The sequence below is a fragment of the Idiotropiscis lumnitzeri genome, chromosome 20, assembly GCF_059441095.1.
Source record: "Idiotropiscis lumnitzeri isolate Australia: NSW breed Sydney's pygmy pipehorse chromosome 20, RoL_Ilum_1.0, whole genome shotgun sequence".
NCBI lineage: Eukaryota > Metazoa > Chordata > Actinopteri > Syngnathiformes > Syngnathidae > Idiotropiscis > Idiotropiscis lumnitzeri.
In genome coordinates this window covers 4,914,771-4,932,525 of record NC_142410.1, presented here as the reverse complement: position 1 = coordinate 4,932,525, position 17,755 = coordinate 4,914,771, and the positions used below count along the sequence as shown (strand labels likewise).

General features: G+C 41.2%; 2 protein-coding genes across 3 annotated transcripts; both read right to left on the bottom strand.

Annotated features, from left to right (window-relative positions):
* Positions 1 to 492: 492 nt before the first annotated feature.
* tut1 (terminal uridylyl transferase 1, U6 snRNA-specific) lies at positions 493 to 6,894 on the bottom strand. Its single transcript, XM_088283741.1, has 10 exons — positions 6,704 to 6,894; positions 6,179 to 6,369; positions 5,816 to 6,022; positions 5,096 to 5,210; positions 4,794 to 4,918; positions 4,484 to 4,716; positions 4,300 to 4,409; positions 3,341 to 3,463; positions 2,996 to 3,088; positions 493 to 2,660 (listed from the first exon to the last, which is right to left on the bottom strand). The coding sequence occupies exons 1-10, from the start codon at positions 6,777 to 6,779 to the stop codon at positions 1,561 to 1,563; spliced, it is 2,373 nt and encodes a 790-aa protein (XP_088139867.1). The 5' UTR covers positions 6,780 to 6,894; the 3' UTR covers positions 493 to 1,560.
* Positions 6,895 to 7,236: 342 nt separating this feature from the next.
* mki67 (marker of proliferation Ki-67) lies at positions 7,237 to 17,530 on the bottom strand. Of its 2 annotated transcripts, none has more exons than XM_088284810.1 (15): positions 17,159 to 17,530; positions 16,569 to 16,671; positions 15,807 to 15,888; positions 15,023 to 15,138; positions 14,175 to 14,836; positions 13,853 to 14,031; positions 12,863 to 13,775; positions 12,527 to 12,657; positions 12,275 to 12,452; positions 12,045 to 12,188; positions 11,051 to 11,973; positions 10,454 to 10,496; positions 10,285 to 10,368; positions 9,100 to 10,146; positions 7,237 to 8,991 (listed from the first exon to the last, which is right to left on the bottom strand). In XM_088284810.1, the coding sequence occupies exons 2-15, from the start codon at positions 16,655 to 16,657 to the stop codon at positions 7,484 to 7,486; spliced, it is 6,099 nt and encodes a 2,032-aa protein (XP_088140936.1). In that variant the 5' UTR covers positions 16,658 to 16,671; positions 17,159 to 17,530; the 3' UTR covers positions 7,237 to 7,483. The 2 variants fall into 2 exon arrangements, with proteins under 2 accessions (XP_088140936.1, XP_088140935.1); XM_088284809.1 differs by having other exon boundaries at positions 13,853 to 14,079; positions 17,159 to 17,528.
* Between the last annotated feature and the right edge of the window lie 225 nt (positions 17,531 to 17,755).

Sequence of the window (17,755 nt, the reverse complement as noted above, 5' to 3'; positions counted from 1 at the left end):
ACACTTACTTGAGAGATCAACAGAATAAGAGAATTTGAAGAAGTACATTTCTGATGCATTTTTCCAAAATTAAATGAAGCCATTTTCTCAAGGGTTATGTGGATAGTATTAAAGTGATAACAGTATTTTAACCAATATTTTTCCTTTTTTTCCCCCATTGCAATTTTAGAGTTCATTCCCGTAGCAAGATTTCGATTCCCAAACATTAATAAAAACATTGGCTTCCTGAACGTCAAGTACAAGCCCAGCTACGCTGCTGCATGTCTGCACTTGCGTAAAAGTGAGATGAAAGACATTAATCAGCACGGTGGGGCGCTGGGCATCCCTCACCTGCAGCAATAAAAACGTCTGCCTGAGTAAGTAAGTAATTACTCGCAGTTGTCTGTGTTGTATGAGTGGCCAAGCTCATTGGCTAAAAGAGTCATCGCACTGGCAGAGCCTGATTATACGACTTATGATGATTCACCAATACCAATCAAGCGCTTTAGAAAGTGCCACATCACTATAGAAATGTTTAATAATTTTCGTCAACTGCTTTCCATGGGTTTTGCCTTCAGAACGTTCTCACCATCACAATAAAAAAATCAAGCCATCTTTCAAACCTCCTGGCAACGCACACATATACAGAGCATGTAAAATGTACACACGCTGACTGCCCATCATGCTTCTGTTTTTTTTTTTTTTTTGGTTGGTCTCATGAGAAGCATACTGTTAACCTTTGAAAGATAATTTGTCATAAAGTGCCGTTCAACTCCTTGTTAAGCAACTTGTTCAAAAATACATTGAAACTTTTAACAGTTGGATATGCATTCTAAAGTTTGGAGAAGAAATTAAAATAATCTGATGGATGGATAAATTATCAACCTGTAAAGGTTATACAGTAACCCGTCATTCATCACGGAAGTTACGTTCCAGACTACTCTAGCAATGACAGCCAAAATATTGAAATACCCTTTTAAATACTCTCAAGGCATATTTTTAGAGCGAGATCTTTAACCACACTTTTAAAACAATACCAACACAAGTTGAGAGAGAGAGCAAGAGAAATGGTTAAGAGAAAAATATTGTGCAAAAAGTATAAGAGTGTATCGAGCGCTCTGTTTACAGCAAACAAATCCCTTTTGTTGGCATAAAAAGCAAGATAACAGAGGCTGGCATTCAATAATTTTGAATAACTTTGCTTTGCTGAAATGCTTCCAGTTTCATGATTCTTTCAAAATGACACCGTCACAAACTAAATAGTTGTTGCTGCCATCTTGTGGTGGTCGACAGTGGACATACAACAAACAATCGAGAGTTAGTCGAAAAATGAGCCAACTGTACAAAAAAAAAAATAAAATAAAAATGGAACTTCAAGACCGGAAGCTTGGAAGTTGCAATGGAGGAGGGGCTTACTGTAGTCCAATTATAGGCTGATCCGAAAATTTCCCATCAAGCCTAATATCACATGAACAACGGCCAGTCATAGAGTTGAGCATATTTTTACAGCCTACAAAAAAGGGCGACCCTTTGATACACACAGAGCTCTGGCAAATGTTCATTCTACAGTCTCAAAACATTTTATCCGCCACCTGCTTCTTTTTCCAGCAGGGACTCCACCATCTTGGGTAGGAAAGGTACCAGGAAATGAACAAAGTCCTGAATAACTGTGGCCCGGTCACTGCATGGCTCTAGGCCCAACACTACCTTTGTGTTCTCTGTCTCACCCACCATGTGGGGCAGAACCTTGAACTCCAGCGGTTCTTTGAGCGCCTCTTCTTTCTCAATGATGCGATCTGTGACTTGGGTCTCGAGCTCCATGCAGCTGCCCTCGGGGCGCAGGTCGGTGTCTTTGATTAGCTCACGCCTCACTTTTCTTCTACCAGCCCACACGGTGTGTTTCTGCACCCACAGCCAATGGGGGGGCTCCCGCTGGCCCCTTTTGGACATCCTCGGCTTTTTTCCTTGAGGGGAAACAGACGTGTCGCTGCCAGCAGAGAGTCGTCGCTTGCCGCCTACCGCAGCAGCATTTGTGGGGGACTCCATGCTGTCATTTGCTGATGTGTTGAGGGAGCCTGAGCTGGTCTCCATTTCCACACATGCGTCTGTGGCCGAGTCCTCGGAAAAGCAAAAACCCGAGGAGAACGCGAGGTCACATCTGAGAATGCTTTGGAACACTCGCTCCACGGAAGTGCACACCTTCTCAAACCACACTGATCGGAAATCATCTCCCGCCATGTGCAGCTGACGACGGAGGGCTTCGGGCAACGTGGATGGGTTGAACGGAATGCTGATGTTCAGCTCGTCGGGTTTGGTTTGTGAGACGCCACCGTTGGGGGTGAATAAACGCACAAGCCCCCAAGACTTCCCCTTGGTGGACTTGCGCAGGTATTGGAGGCTGCGGCAGTACTTCTCAGCCTCCTGGCACGCCTTCTGGAAGCCTTTTTGGGATCGCTCGTTCAGGTTCCCTGCTACGTTGTGGGAAAGCTCGAAGGGGTCCATAATATTGAGGGGGCCCAGTCTCGGTCCATTCTGATGGGGCTTGTTGGGGTTTCCCTCCTCATTATCTTTGTGACCGAGGAACTCTGTGATTGGGATTGCACGCCCCTCCCTCAGAGATATGACACTACTTGCAAAATCAAACTTTGCATAGAAGGTGAAGAAACCAGCCAAAAGGGTGCCTGGTAGAAATAACACATCAGAATTCATTTTAGGGTTGAAAAATCATCTGGTTCCCCTCAATATTGCGATTGTGATTTAATATGCAATTATTTTTTTTCAAGTTCCTCTTCCCATGCATTTTTGAACAAACACAAGGAATAAATTAATTTCTATAGCAATAAAGAATATTTCTGCTCATATGCCAATGCAAAAAAAATCAACCAAACGGCGTACCTCAAAAGCACCATTGTACACTAAAATAATGATGTATAAATGGCTTAATTGCACCTTCTGAAAAAGCATTTACTTGTTCTGCCTGTCACTAAACATCACTGGCATAGACAGAAACACTTACAGAGATCTTGAGTGTTTCCACTGGGGGGCACGGCGATGGGCTGACTGGGGAAGGTGCAGTTCCATCCCTCAATCACGCACTCCTCCTCCGCACCTACAAAAAAAAAAAAAAATGTCATCCCACATTGGAGTTTGGTACATTGTAGCCAAATAGTATAAATTACCTTAACTAATTGTGAAACATTTAGAAGTGTATTAGTTGAAAATGTTGCATTTGTATTCCATTTTTCACATACTGAAACACAGCAAATCCAACTACTTTCATTATTGTTACAAGTACCCAAGGTATAGGTTTGGAGCATTAGCATGATTAGCTCACTGTTTTACAGAGAGATTCTACACTTACAGGCCATGTCTTTAAGGTGGTCCACGGTGGGGAGAACGGGTGGTTCACAATTTTGCAGGAAGAAGATGACGAGCAGTGTCAGAGCATAGTTGTTGAGCAGTGGACCGGGACCGCTGGGGTTACCTTAGGGTTACAACAAAAATAATACACCACTGTGTATAAAATCTGACAGGCGAAGAGCAGAATCAGTACAAGTTCGATCAAAGTTTGTAGAAATACTATAGAGTACTGGTTTATTTTATTTCATGGAGATTTTATTGGAACAACACACAATCAGCGAGATCAAATAAGAGCGACTGTTTTAATAATGTTCTTCGGGTAAGAACAATTGCTACTGAGTTGGACTTTTAATGTAGCTGTAGTCTGTGCTTCTAATATCAAATATTGTAAATTTTATAATTGTCATAAATCAGCAGTGGTCAAACTTTGGCCGTTGCTATTATAAAACGGACAGATGGGGAAATGGCAATCATTCGGTAAAAACCTGTTAAAATGACGATTAAATACAGTAACTTATTTTGATGTGAGTGGGACAGACGGGGTCTCGTTTTTTTCCCCTCTCTCTTTCTAATGAATTTAATGAAAATTTAAAAAAACATTTAATAAAAATATATGCAAAATTCTTAATTTTATTCATATAACATAAACAAAAAAATATTTTATCTAATATTTAATGTGTTAAATGGGTAAAAAAAATAAAGAACATTTTGATTGATTTAATTTGCAGAATTTGGGTCGCTAAATGAACATATCACACACCACAGGACCTTTAATAATTTAAATACTTCATGGGCCGTGTGCGGTAAATGGACCAGAGATGAGTCCAAAATAAGTTGAAATATACAGAAGTGAGGTTCTACTGACATCTACTGGCCGAAATATGAAACAACATTCAAACAAATTAGAGTAGAATCCAATCAATGTGTGTACGTAAGCAGTAAAAATTCTCACTGAATTACCTGCCAGCTGGTTCTGTTTGGCCCAGTAGCGTATTGTGTACACCAAAGGCCTCAATCTGTCTTCTATCCCAGAACACAGCTGAAGGAAGCGGGTGTTTCTTACGGCCAGACTGATGAGGCAAAACCAGTTTTAAAATACATAAACATGAGCATGAAAAGAAAACAGTAAATAATACAAATCAACCTGTTGTTGACCGTGATGTCACCCTGCAAGTTGAGCTCGCGGTGATGAAATTTAACCACTGGGAGGCGGGCACTGCTGACCACATGGACTTTGTGCACGCTGGGGACGCAGCGTTTCAGGATGACCGCCACCAGGTCCAGAATCTCAGCGGGAGAAGCAGTGGACAGGTCGATGTCGGACAGGATGGAGTCCTCTGAGCGGCCGTCGTCCGACATGCACTCAACTGCCTGAGGCTAAAGCAAGATAAAGCCTTCATAAGTGGACAAGGAACACCTACTTCATCAACCAACTTATTTTGATAATGTCAAACCTCTGACATATGCTTGGCACGGGCCTGAAAGACTTTGGTGTTCTCCAAGTCCAGAGCCAAGTCCAGGTCACAGGAATGGATACCAAAGGTGTTGACAGATGACCCAAATGGCATAATTTGACTGTCTGTAAATTGTACATGACGGAAGAAAACATTTTCATTCTTTTGAGCTGACGCAAACCTTTAATTTTGAAAAAAATAAAAATAAATCCCCCCAAAAGATCACTTTTTCATTTTGTTTTTATTGCTTCCTATAGGTAATTGAAAATGGAAAGAATGAAATATGGATGGATTGTGCATACCTGGAAAAAACTCCACAAAGACCTCCTGCAAGAGTTCCACCAGCAAGTTCCGGGCCTTCTTCTCAGTATCTCCAAGCTGGAATCGGGTCTCAATGTACTGCATCTGAGCATTTACCTGAAGGACATTGCATGAAAACAACACGCAAGATATTAGGCTGTTTTACATCACAGGTGTACGCTGACATTTTGAAGCCTTTTCACTACTTTACTACTTTTTACAACTCTGTATAAATGGAACCTTGAAAAAAGGTCACATTACACCTGTTTCAGAGGTCCTGCTTTGTCTACGCTAGTGAGTTTAAGGATACATTTTAAAAGGGAACTCAACCCAAAATGTTAAAACATCTTGTTCTACTTTATATGTGCATATCCCTTTATCAGCTGCCGTGTACTTAAGTCTATTAAGTATTTATTTAAAAAAATATGACAATGCATTTTTTCACTGTTATGGCCCAGAGCATAACCACAATGTATTTCACCTTATAAATTAAATAAATGTTGAGTGACATCCCCAGTCCACTTCTCAAATTCGTTTAGCTATAAGACTTGTTGTTATAATCCCAAAAAATCAGCACTTTCCTGGTGTTTAGAGTGGGGAAGAAGAAGCAACTCAATTTTTGACCTGCATGAGGACCAGAGGCTTCACTGGGGTCATCAGGTGGGTGCCCGATGACCAAGATTTTGCTTTGTATTAGGCAACTGCATTGTATCATTACTTACGCAAGGCAGCTGACAGAGTTGTGGTTTAAGGTGGTCCAGAACTTGCTGCAGGTTCTGCAGGTCACACTTCTTTTTAGGGATGTACTTGAATTCCTTCTTCTCGCGTGGTTTGACACGCAGATTGAGACCATTCATTTTGTGATGGACGCAGGACAAGGCGGACTGAATGCTCTCCGTCTCACTGAATTGCACAATGGCAAACACGCCCTGAAGATGCAGAGGGTCACAACAACGTTGGATTTTAGGATCCATCCATTATCTGAACCACTTATCCTCATGAGGATCACCAGCTGTCTTCGGGTAGTCGGCGAGATTGCACAAAAACTTTTACTACATGAATTCAGTTCAATACAAACGTCTGACCTTGTCTTTGTCCATGACAACATCGGAAACAGCCCCAAACTGCTGAAAATAGTCAACCAAGTCAGCCTGTGAGATGTTCGGTTTGATGCCGCTAACAAACACGCTGTGCTGCTCCTGGGTCTTCCTGGTGGTACGCACATTGCTTAACGTTTGGTGTTTTCGTCCTTTGACGTGCTGATCCACGCTTGACTCTGAAGCAGATGGGCCATCACATGCAGAAACCACAGGAAGAGATACAGAAAAATAATGTAAAAATATGCAAATATAACATACATGGCAAGAAGTCTTACACTTTCGAGAATACTGTACTGCCGTTATGCAATCAATGTGGGAATGTTTATTGTTTTGTACTACATAATAATTTACAAGTTTTCATTTAACTTTATTACATGAGAAGGAGAGTTCAATAAAGTTCTTGAGTGATAAATGTGTAATATGGCCTATAAGGGATACTTTCATATTTATTACACTTATGACTCCTGTGTAAAAAGTAGCGACAAATCAAAGCAAAGTGGCATTGCTTACGGTTTGGTAAGTTGACCTTGCACAGGACACAGTGGAAACCTCTCGGCGTTGTTTGTATGTCGCTTTCGGATTCCATGACGGCAAAAAAATAGTTAGTAATCAATTAAAAAAAAACAAAAAAAACGGACGAAAGGCTAACACCGTCCTCCGAGCGCCTCTCAAATCTCCCTCCAACGTGGACAAAAGGTTAGTTCCGGGTCGCTCTCGAAAATGTTTCCGGGTTGCTACAGGCGTACTTTAAAGGTTCCGTGAAAACCAAAGAATTTACATTTTTATTTAAGATTGTGGATTACGTTGCAGGAAAATCAAAAAATTGTTAATCACAGTCTTAAGTGAACATTTTTCATTTTACTTTATATTTTAATCCTGGCTCTGCAAATCATTTAAAATTTACACTGATTACTTAGAATAGAAATTCAAAATGTCACCACGTTAATAAAATAAATCTTAAAACTTCTAATACTAGATTTATCTAGTCCAACCCATCTACAATAATCTCAGGATGTGAAGTGAAAGAAATACATACACAGAAATGCTTCCAATACAAAATTTTAATTTTTTTTTACGCCAACAATTAATATGCTGAAAGACGTAATGAATGAAAAACATTTAAAACAAGTTTCTAACGTTAAAAATTCCCTGCTGTAAAGAAAAATTAAAAAAAGAACACAGTGCTCAATTTTTCATCTGCAAACATTATGACCCAAAAAGACAAGAGTGCCAAATAAAAAAAACTTCCGGCCAAAACATGTTCTGATCAACATTTATATACAAAGGTGTTCATTTCTTAGCTGCTCTTCCTCTTCTGTTTTTTGGCTGAGTCTCCGCATCTTCCGAGTTGTTGGCGTTAACTGCTTCGTTTGCAATCTTTGTCCCTCGTCTGGCTCTCTTGGCAGGCTGAGGTTCCTCTGCTTTTTTTGAGTGGTCCTCTTCAGTTTGATTCGCATCCTCGGACTTACTCTGGCTTTGAGTCTCAGTGTGATCACCAGCGCTTGACCTCTTGCCTCGAACCACTCTCACAGCTCTTCTTGGGATCTCACGGATTTTGACCTCCGGGTTCCACTTCACTGATTTTTCGGGGTTGGTGTCTGAATTGTTGGTGACATTTGACTGATTTCTGTTCTCTTCAGACAGCTCTATTGAAGATTTGACGAGCGGCCCTCTCCCTCTTTTGACTGATTCTACCAAAGCAGGAGCAGACTCTGTAACTGCCACATTTTTGGCCTCCTCATGGGCAGGGGCTGGCGCACGTCGCGCTCGCTTGGCTGGAGCGACATCTTTTGTATCAACTTTCAAACCCCTCCCCCTCGGCTTCTTCGGTTCAAGTTCAGATTTTTCTTCTAGTACCTCTGAGGCGGTAACATCTTCAATTAGTTTTGCTCTCCTGGTTCGTTGGGGTTTTTCTGTTGGTGTCTCAATTGGACCATCTCGGTTCTCGGTGGAATCAGGAGTAACAGCAGCTTGCTTTGGTTTTTGTAACACTCGTCTAGTTATAGCAATGCCAGAATCATGTTCACATGTCTGCTCTGGTTCGGAACCGTGTGGTCCTTCTGCTTCAACTGGGACTAGATTTTCCACATCAAGAGTTTGAGCGGCCTTTCTTCTATTGGATGTTTTTTTAAGCTCTTGGAGTCCAGACTGTGTTGCGATGGAAGTCTTGTTACTATTTTCTAGCTCCTTTTCGTGCTTGGCATTTCGTCCTCGGCTTCCTCTAGCAAGAGGCTTGGACTGACAAGCTGTTTCCTCAGAGATGACTTTTCTGCCTCTTCCCTTTTTATTGGTGGGTGCTGCTTGCTGATGTTCAATACCAAGCGTTGTTTCAGGCTCAGGTAGATCAGCAGGTGTGCGATTAGTTTTCCTGCCCTGACTAGGCTTCACAACCTTGTCCTCTGCGGGAGTCTCGAAAATTTCTTGGCTGGTGTTAGTTTCTGAAGTTCTAATCACCACATCTTTCTCCGGCATCTTTTCAGGCAGAGCATCAGAAGTTTCTGCCTTTGTATTCCTACTTCTGGTAGCTTGCCGGCCTACATGTGGCGCAGTTGGTTCAGTCCTCTTCTTTCTCATGGCTCTGACTGGAACAGTGACAACAGCTTCTTCAGAAGCAGCACCCTGCTCATCTTCCACCAGTTTGCCTCTTCTGCCTCGAACAGACTTCTTTTGAACAACAGGGACGTCTTCTTTTGCCCCAGTGCCCACTTCTTGCAAACTCTCAGTGGAATCCGTGGATTTATTTTCGTGGTGCTCAGTTGGCATTGGCTCCTGGTGGTCATCACCAATTGCCTTGACATCTAAACGCGGAGAATGCAAACGAGAAACATCAGCTTTTTGCATCATGTAACATCAACTAAAAACAACAAATATGCATTGAATCAAATGTGAATGACAACATCCAGTACCTTGCGCAGTGCCATTTTGGGGAACATCACCAATGCAGGCAGAAGGTTGCGCTTGTTTGGAACGAGAGGATTCTTTGGTTTTTCTCCCTCGCTTTGGTTTCACACCCTCACTGTCGGTCACTACAGGATCACTGTCAGGCTGCAGCAAAGTGTTAGTGGGCGTTTCGGTTTGTTCCAAGGCCTTTTTGGCATATCTTCCTCTTTTAGGCCTCGCAGGCTCTTTTTCCAAAGATGCAACAATGGCAGTGACTACAGAGTCACTCTTAGGCTCCGGCAAAATTTCAGTGGCAGGTTCTGGGACCATTTCGGTTTGTTTCAAGGCCATTTTGGCTAATCTTCCTCTTTTGGGCTTCACAGTCTCACCTTCTAAAGATGCAACACTGTCAGGTTCAATCTCAGACTCCAGCAACGTTTTAGTGGGAGGCTGTGGGACTGTTTTGGTTTGTTCCAAAGCCTTTTTGGCATACATTCCTCTTCTAGGCTTCATGGCCTCTTTTTCTGAAGGTGCAACATTTTCATTCATTGCAGGCTCAGGCATAGTTTTAACAGCAGCTTCTTTGACTGTCTCGATTTGTTCCAAGGCCTTTTTGGCATTTCTTCCTCTTATAGGCTTCACGGCCACTTTTTTAGAAGGTGCAACACTGTCGTTCATTGGAGCCTCGATATCGACTGGGAGACTCGGCACATCCTCAGGTTCTGGCATCGTTTCAGTGGGAGCCTCTAGGACCGTCTCAACCTTTTTGGCGTATCTTCCTCTTTTAGCCTTCGGGGCAACTTCAGCTTCTTCTGCAGGTGGCTCAGTAAACTCTACTTTCTTACCCCTTCGTCCCCTGACAGGAGCAGAGACAACAGAATCTTCAGATGATTCTGCTGTCACCGGTTCAGCGGCTTTGACCCGTCGGCATCGGAGCGATTTCTTTGAATTGGCTGAATCAGTAGAGGTTGTGACCATTTCTGTCACGCCTGGTGTTTCCGCCATCACAGCCTGAGAAACTGCTTCCATATCTTTGGATGATTCACAAGCAACACTTGGAACCTCAGCTGACTCTGTTGAAACAAGATGTGGGGGGAAAGATATACATTTGGGTCTCATTAAATTTGTGCAAGTGAATTTTGTAGCGTTCATTCATATACGCTGTTTTACTTATTTTCTGGATTAATAACAAGCGCAATAAAAATTGTCACCTTTTGTGAGGTCAATGTGAGGTGTGTAATTGTTCACAGCTGATGAGACATTGTCCTGTGGTTCTCCTTGAGTAAACTCTATCTCTATTGAACATGGGCAGGGAGGATGCAGTTAGCATGGTAATACAGTCCAGCTAGTTTAAAACAAGCCAAAAAAAAAGTAACATACCTTTCGCTAGATCCAAGTCACAATTTGCAGTCTGAGCTTTAAACTGTAAGAGATTAAAATAATTTAGAGATGAACATGCCGATATCAAAAGCAAGCAGATGGCCCAACTAAGAACGCCAACATTTTGTAGACTTACTGTTAAGTCCATTGCCATGATGCTTCGATATTTTATTATTATTATTTTATTTTTTTTGCCATTTTCCCTCTAAGGAAATTAACTCAAACACCAAGCTCTATTTATAATTCATTTACAATACTCAATGCAAAGTAATCCACACTAGGCCTTTACAATATCTAAAAAAAGCATATTGATATTGCAATACTGCCCCATGCAATATGCATATGGCAAAGACATGCAATAAGCTTATTATGCAATTTTATGTAATTGTCTAATTTGGAGAAGTCAGATGCAAATATAAATGTGCATGGCCATCCAATATCTGAACATTATCTCGGGTAATTTCTATTAATTAGCTAAGAATACATTTTGAGATTATACCATGTTTTGCTGTATGAACAAAAGAATTCATTGTTTCATTATAAAAATTTAATTTCTTTTGGCGGGTTAAATGTCACAATAATATCAACAATCTTTACCTCAGTTGGTTCCTCCATGAGCTCTTGAAGGCCTTCAAAGTCCTCTACAGGAGCAATACCCCTCAATCTGGGTGACTTCATGAGCTGCTTGATACCAAAGTTGTCATCCACTGGTTCACTTCGCTCTTTGGGAGACTTCATGAGCCTCTGAATTCCGAGAACGCCTTCAACAGGAGCGACTCTCTGCTTAGGACTTTTCATTACTCTCTTGACACCAGGGAGGCAGTCCATCGGAGAACAGGTCACATTCAGAGTTGATGAGTTTGACTGTTCTGTTAAGTCTTGAGTTTCCTCTGCTGGTATTGGTTGGGCTTGCAGGTTTTTCGCCGGTGTCTCCAGACGATCTACAACACCACTGAATGAAACCTCAGCAATTTCTGCACCTCTGGGAGTTTTGAGGATTTTCTCTTGTTGCTCAATGGATTCAGGTTCACTCTGTTTTGGAGTGGTAAACATACGTTTGACTCCAGTGAGGCATTCCTTTTGCTCTGACTTCTGCTTTGGAGTTTTCAGAAGTTTCCCTCTCAGATCCTCAACCGGTTCAGTCTTCTGTCTGGGAGTCTTCATAATCCTCTTCACTCCGGTAAGGCATTCCTGTTGCTCGGGTTTCTGTTTAGGTGTTTTCAGAAGTTTTCCTCGAAGATCTTCCAAAGGTGCAGCTTTCTGTCTGGGGCTCTTTAGGAGCCTTTTTACACCAGTGAGACACTCTGGTAGCTGCGGCTTCTGTTTAGGAGTTGCAACAGAACTCGCCTTAATTTCTGTGCACGGTTGCTCAACAGAAGCGGCCGTCTTCTCCACAGCTAAGGTGTCATTGATGAAGCTGGCTTCTTGACTGCCATTAAGCAGGCGTTTCACTGCCTCTTTGTTGTACCGGCCTGATTTTACCGTAGATGCAAGACTAAGTGGAGATACGGCCATTTCACCTGGAAATGGATCAATTAATTATTTTTCCACTATGTCCAGAAAACACATTCAGTCAATGCAGACACTTTACCTGGCTCCTCTGGAGTGATCAACACAGAAGGATCAAGTACAGAGGATTCATTAACTACCAATGGAGTCTTGTTGGCGCTGCTGCGATTCATTTCCAATCGACTTTTCGCCTTTTTTGCAGGCGTTTTAAACATTTCAGAGATTCCTAAAACAGCAAAATAAAATACAATATACTGAATGACAGTCCAAGAAAACAAGAACAGCTGTAAGAATGTAAAGCAATATAATTACCAGACAAATCCTCATCCATGTTCATGTTTTTCTTTGAGATTGCTGTATTGAAGATGATTTTTGGTGCAGCAGCAACGGGGTACGTAACGTTCTGCTTGACAGCTCGGCCCACAACAATGGTAACAGGTGACTCGGCATGTCCACTGCTCGCGTGGCCTAGTTGCTTTCTTAGAGGAGTCTGAGAAATTGAGAACATCATTGAATTAAATAAAACCACCAAGTATAAGGGTGCTGTGCTTTGACTAAATTTACCCGTGTTCTGGACACCATCTTGTTTGCAACCCTTTTAGTCGTGACAGCACTTCTGACTGCTTTCCTATCAGGCAGCGCCGCTTGGACTTTAGCCTGCCCAAACCTGACAGTGTCAGCCCATGAGCTCATAGCTGAAACGGTGAAAACAAGGCAATGAAGGCAAATGAAAAGGTTTGAATAAAGCAGAAAATGTCACAATGTAAAAGCAGTAATAAGATTTTTTTTTTCCACTACGCAACTAAAGCAAATGGAATGATGCCACCAAAAATTATTTTTAATGCATTAACATGAATGTCAGCATGTACATTATGTTATGCAGAGTAGGTTGAAAGATACCTTTTATTGACGCCCGTGAAATGCCGCTTCTTCTAATGGCTTTAATAACACTCTTTGTCAAAGGAGTCTTGCGTGAAGTGCTCTTCCTCTGCAGAGGGATTTTGGGTGTCACCGTGACTGACTGCACTGGCTCAATAACAGCATCTTCTGCAATCGGTGACGGGGTTTCGATGCGAGACACAGAGAACCGTCCTTGTACGGATGAAGTTTTCATTTGAGAGCCCTGGGGTGTTTTCACTGGAATTTCATTGACATTTCCCTGAGTGGAAAGGCTTGCCCTCTTCACGCTGCTGGGCATTTCCTTGTAAGTCAGCACTTCGGTCAAAGGAGTTTCCGACTTGCGGTTGGAGGAAGACGTTCCCCTCGGTGTACTGAATTTTGGTGTTTTCTCAGAAGATGCTGGTGAAGAAGATCTTGATTTTGCCAATGGAGCTTTAGCAGACGGTGTGTTGGGTTTTGGCGACTTGATATCAGCAGACGCTGCTGTAGATCTTGGTGACTTGGGCGAAGCAGTAGTTGATGTTTTTTCTGAAGATGCAGGTGAAAGAGACTTTGCTTTGGGTGATTTCGCTCCAGACGTTGAGGCCTTGACAGACGGTATGTTGGGTTTTGGGGACTTCATAGCAGGAGATGCCAATTTGGGTGAGGCTGGTGTTGATTTTGGTGATTTGGGCGATTTCGCTCCTGACACCGAGACTTTGGAAGTTGGTTTGTTGGGTTTTGGTGACCTCTTAGGAGATACCTCTTTTGATGAGGGTGGTGTAGATTTGAGCAACTTCTTATGAGGAGAAGGTGTCCTGGACTTTGGAGTCTTATTTTCCGGAGATGGTTCTTTGGAGGATGGGGACTTTCCCTTTGGAGATTTCTTGACAGGGGTTTTAGGAGATTTAGTCATTGCATGACTTTCAGCCTCCTTCACAAAACAAATAAAGATTGTCAAAGAAATGCAAATGTGCATCTTAAATGTAGTGCAAACCACTAGAATCTTACCTTTAGCAGACCAATGACTGATGCTCGCCTCAGCAGTGATTGTTTGGGTTTAGCGAGACAGAGGCTGATTCTTGGATTTTCGCCTTTGCGTAGCGGAGAATCGGGGGGTAATTTTTTGTCAAACAGCTCCGGAACCAGGTTACCTCCAAAAGAGACACGTTTCCTCTTCATCTGTGGTGCTGGTGAATCAAGCACAATCTCTGCACTTTTGCGTTTTCTTGGCATCCCTTTAAGTAATAATAGAATAAAATAAAAAAAACAACAGTATGATTTGTTAAAAAAAAAAAAAGCAAGTAATTTTCATTAATATAACAATATTTACCTTTCCCAGTGGCTCCTGGTGAATTTGTTTTTTGTGGACTGGGCATTACTTTATCATGTTCCTTGGCTGGTGAGGCCTCCCTACTCCTGCGTCTCACAGGCGACTTCGGTGCTGGAGTACAAACTTTCTCAACAATGTCACTGCCGTTAAACTTCTGAGGAGTGACACGCTGCCTTGTCTGCGGCGACCGTGGGGAGCTCACTTCAGACTTGACATTTTCTGCATCTTTACCTGGAGTCACCGCATCAGAAGCAAGAATCTGAGGGGACTTCTTATTCTTCTTGTCAGACATTGGAGTGACATTATTTGTATTTTTAGCCACCGCTACGGCTTCGCCATCAAAGACTTTGGCCTCGGCCACCCTTGATGTGTCATGATTCGTGGAAACATTGCTTTTCCTCGGCGTCTGGATGTAGATCCCAGAAGACTTCCGAGGCGTCTTAACATCCAGAGATTTTCTGATCATTTGATAGAGATCACTAAAAGGAGACACTGTTTTGCTTTGTTGCGCATCACCATCCACCTTGGGGTCCTTTGCATTTGCCTGCTCCAGTGATCGCTGGATGTTGTGGTTGGTACCATCTTTCAGATGAGGTTTAGGGGTTCTGACTGTGCTTCCTTTGGAAAATTTCTTCGGTGTGGGTGCCGGAGGGTACTCAAACCTAAAAGTGACAAAACGCATGCTGTATAGAACATATATATTCCATTTGGACTGTGCTTTTGTCAAAACAACTATACCACGTTTCCATAGAAGCCCAAGTGATGGGAAAAGAATAATCAGGTATTCACAATACATGAGTGAAAACAATTAATTAGGAAAGTATACTGCACCATTTTGCGTAACACACCTGAAAGAACGATCAACAATGGTTATAACATCTCCATCCTTCAAACGCTCAGACTGTTGTAGCACCTCTCCATTGACACGGGTTGGGTTCGCTGAGCTCAGATTTGTTAAAATAACCTGAGAGGAACAATAGAGAAAAATGAAAATGCTTAAAAAAAGCTTTAATCTACGGAGCCCCTTAGGGGACACGGAAGAAAAAAAAAAAACTTTGCGTTCCCTCGCAAAATCTTTGCGTTCCCTTGCAAAGTTTGCGTTCCCTTGCAAAGTTTGCGAGGGAACGCAAAGTTGTTTTGTTTTCGAGTGAATGTTTATTTTTTTAAATGCGCGTTTATGTACTTCCGGGTCATCTTCCGTGTAAACAAACGCAGCAAAGATGGAGTGTGTTCACCCGTGGGCGAGTTTAATTGAATTTTACTTTGAAATTGTCTTGAAATACAAAGAAATAAAATCAGTTCTGGATATTAAGCACGGTTTTCAAATAAGTGAAAGACAGTTCCAAGCCCTCCTCCATGATTAGTGCCGCCTCCAACGTACTGTCGTCTCTTGAACAGCAGCGCATTCGAGGCAAGGGTAGTCAAACTGACCCAGAAGTACATAAACACGCATTGAAAAAATTAATAAATAAACATTCACTCGAAAAAAAAAACAACAACTTTGCGTTCCCTCGCAAACTTTGCGAGGGAACGCAAATTATTTTTTTTCCCTCTTCCATGTCCCCTAAGGGGCTCCGTATTAATCATACACGTGCAATGAGGAGTGAAATACTTAATACAGATAACATGAACCTCTTTATTTTCATTCAAGTCAATTCTGCAGTGCTCCTTAGAGACTTGGGGAAGCTGAATGCGAATGTCACTGTCAGCCTTCCTGTTGAAAAATTGAAAAAGGAAGAAATTAAATAAATGAATTCAAACTTCACAAGGATATATATATATATATATATATATATATATATATAAATATATAAATGTTGTCAAGCGAGTAATGATTTTAACTAATTAATCACAAAAAATCAGTAATTAATTGTGATTTATCACATTTTTTCTACTACTATTTTTTAAATTTTAACAGAATATCTTGCAAATAATGCAAAACCACCAAATATGAAGTGTATTTTAAATTAAAGACCAATAGCTTTCTATGATCCATGAATACGATCTAAATTGCATTTTTCTTTAAAACAATTCTCAAAACTTATACAGTACATTTAGTTGTATGCAGCACACTCGAGCTGTGTTGGTTTGCAAGGCCCAGTGGCAATTTAAGCAGGGTGTTTTGTTCTGAGATTATGTGCTAAAGATGTAAAGCGCATATGGTCCAATATTTGCAAAGCATGCAAATTATTTTTGAAGTAAATCAAACTGAGTTAAAATATTTAAGCACGTGAATACAAAAAAATAATCTTGAGTTAATGCTTTAAAATAACACTTTACAGACTTATAATATACAGGTATATATACGTTTTTAGCTATTTCTACTGCTGCAACTGAGACTAGAATAAATGAGCTGCAAACTAAATAGTGAACAAATTGTACATTTGAGCTCACCTTCCAAACAAGCACGATGCAGTGAGAGGAAATTCAGTCCCATCCACTCCAGTGCGCTTAAGCACGACTATCTTTCCATGTAATGGCATACTGGCAACGTTACCTTTAAACAAAGGAAAGACATTTGTAAACATTGCACGAAACTTTAGCTAAATGGCAACAACAAATGACGAACAAATAGACATTGCTTAGCGAATTAACACCACATATGACCATGAGTTACAACATGATTAGAGTTTATTTACTTAAAGTCTTTACATTTTGCTGTATTTTATCGTACAATTGCTTGTGCTGTCAAGTGAATTTATATCTAATAAAGTGAGAATTCTGAGATTAAAGTCAGAATTCTCACTTTAAAGTCAGAATTCTGAGAATAAAGTGAGAATTCTGAGATTAAAGTCAGAATCCTTCCAATCTTTTTTTTTTCTCATTCATGGCCCTAATCCTCTTCCGTACTGTAACATTAGCACACAAAACATTTTTAAAAATGTGAAAAAAGAGAGGGGGCATCGTAAGCGAAATTCGTCAACGTCGTCATTCAAATCCATACGCGACTTCTATATATACACAATAATTAAAGGCAGCCTTACCTGAATTCTTTCAATGACACGTCAACTTTGGCAAATCCATACACATAAACACGGGACTGCAGCTTGAATAAATATTTAGTAAAATGTTAATATCATTTCAAAAGTAAAGTAAAACCGAAGGAACCTGACCACGCGTAGCTCACGTAAATGTACTTTACTGCGCAACAGTGAACAGTGTTCCTCTTTCTGAGCGAAATTTCCGTAACCCTCCGCCTGTCCGTACAAAACACATTCTCAACATAAATATGACACGTTAAAATTCGTATCACGGTGCTTTAGAAAGTGTTTTGTTTTGTTTTGTTTTCAACAAACACATTTAAAAGCTGTGTATGTAGTCTAAATATAATGGTATAGTTATTTGATGAAAGGAACTTTATTGTTTATGAATTTCGCGGAGCGATACCACTTCCCTGGTAGGAGAGTAATTTAAAAAAAATTTGAAATCCCGCGCCAAGAACCCTGATTGGTCGAAACCTAATAACAACAGCCGGGAGGCAGGGCTCGTCAAATGACACCCTCCATCTTTTTGCCCGTTTGCGGTGTAACGTTCATTACTTTTCTTTCTTTTTCTTTTTTTAAGGACGTAACGCGTATTAC

Coding starts and splice junctions, on each gene's coding strand:
- mki67 (XM_088284809.1), bottom strand. CDS start 16,657: ATGCCATTACATGGAAAGATAGTCGTGCTTAAGCGCACTGGAGTGGAT. Junction 11,974..12,044: donor GATCACTCCAGAGGAGCCAG/GTAAAGTGTCTG, acceptor ATCCATTTCCAG/GTGAAATGGCCGTATCTCCA. Junction 8,992..9,099: donor CCAAAATGGCACTGCGCAAG/GTACTGGATGTT, acceptor CTCCGCGTTTAG/ATGTCAAGGCAATTGGTGAT.
- tut1 (XM_088283741.1), bottom strand. CDS start 6,779: ATGGAATCCGAAAGCGACATACAAACAACGCCGAGAGGTTTCCACTGT. Junction 4,919..5,095: donor CTTTGTGGAGTTTTTTCCAG/GTATGCACAATC, acceptor TACAATTTACAG/ACAGTCAAATTATGCCATTT. Junction 4,717..4,793: donor GTGCCAAGCATATGTCAGAG/GTTTGACATTAT, acceptor ATCTTGCTTTAG/CCTCAGGCAGTTGAGTGCAT.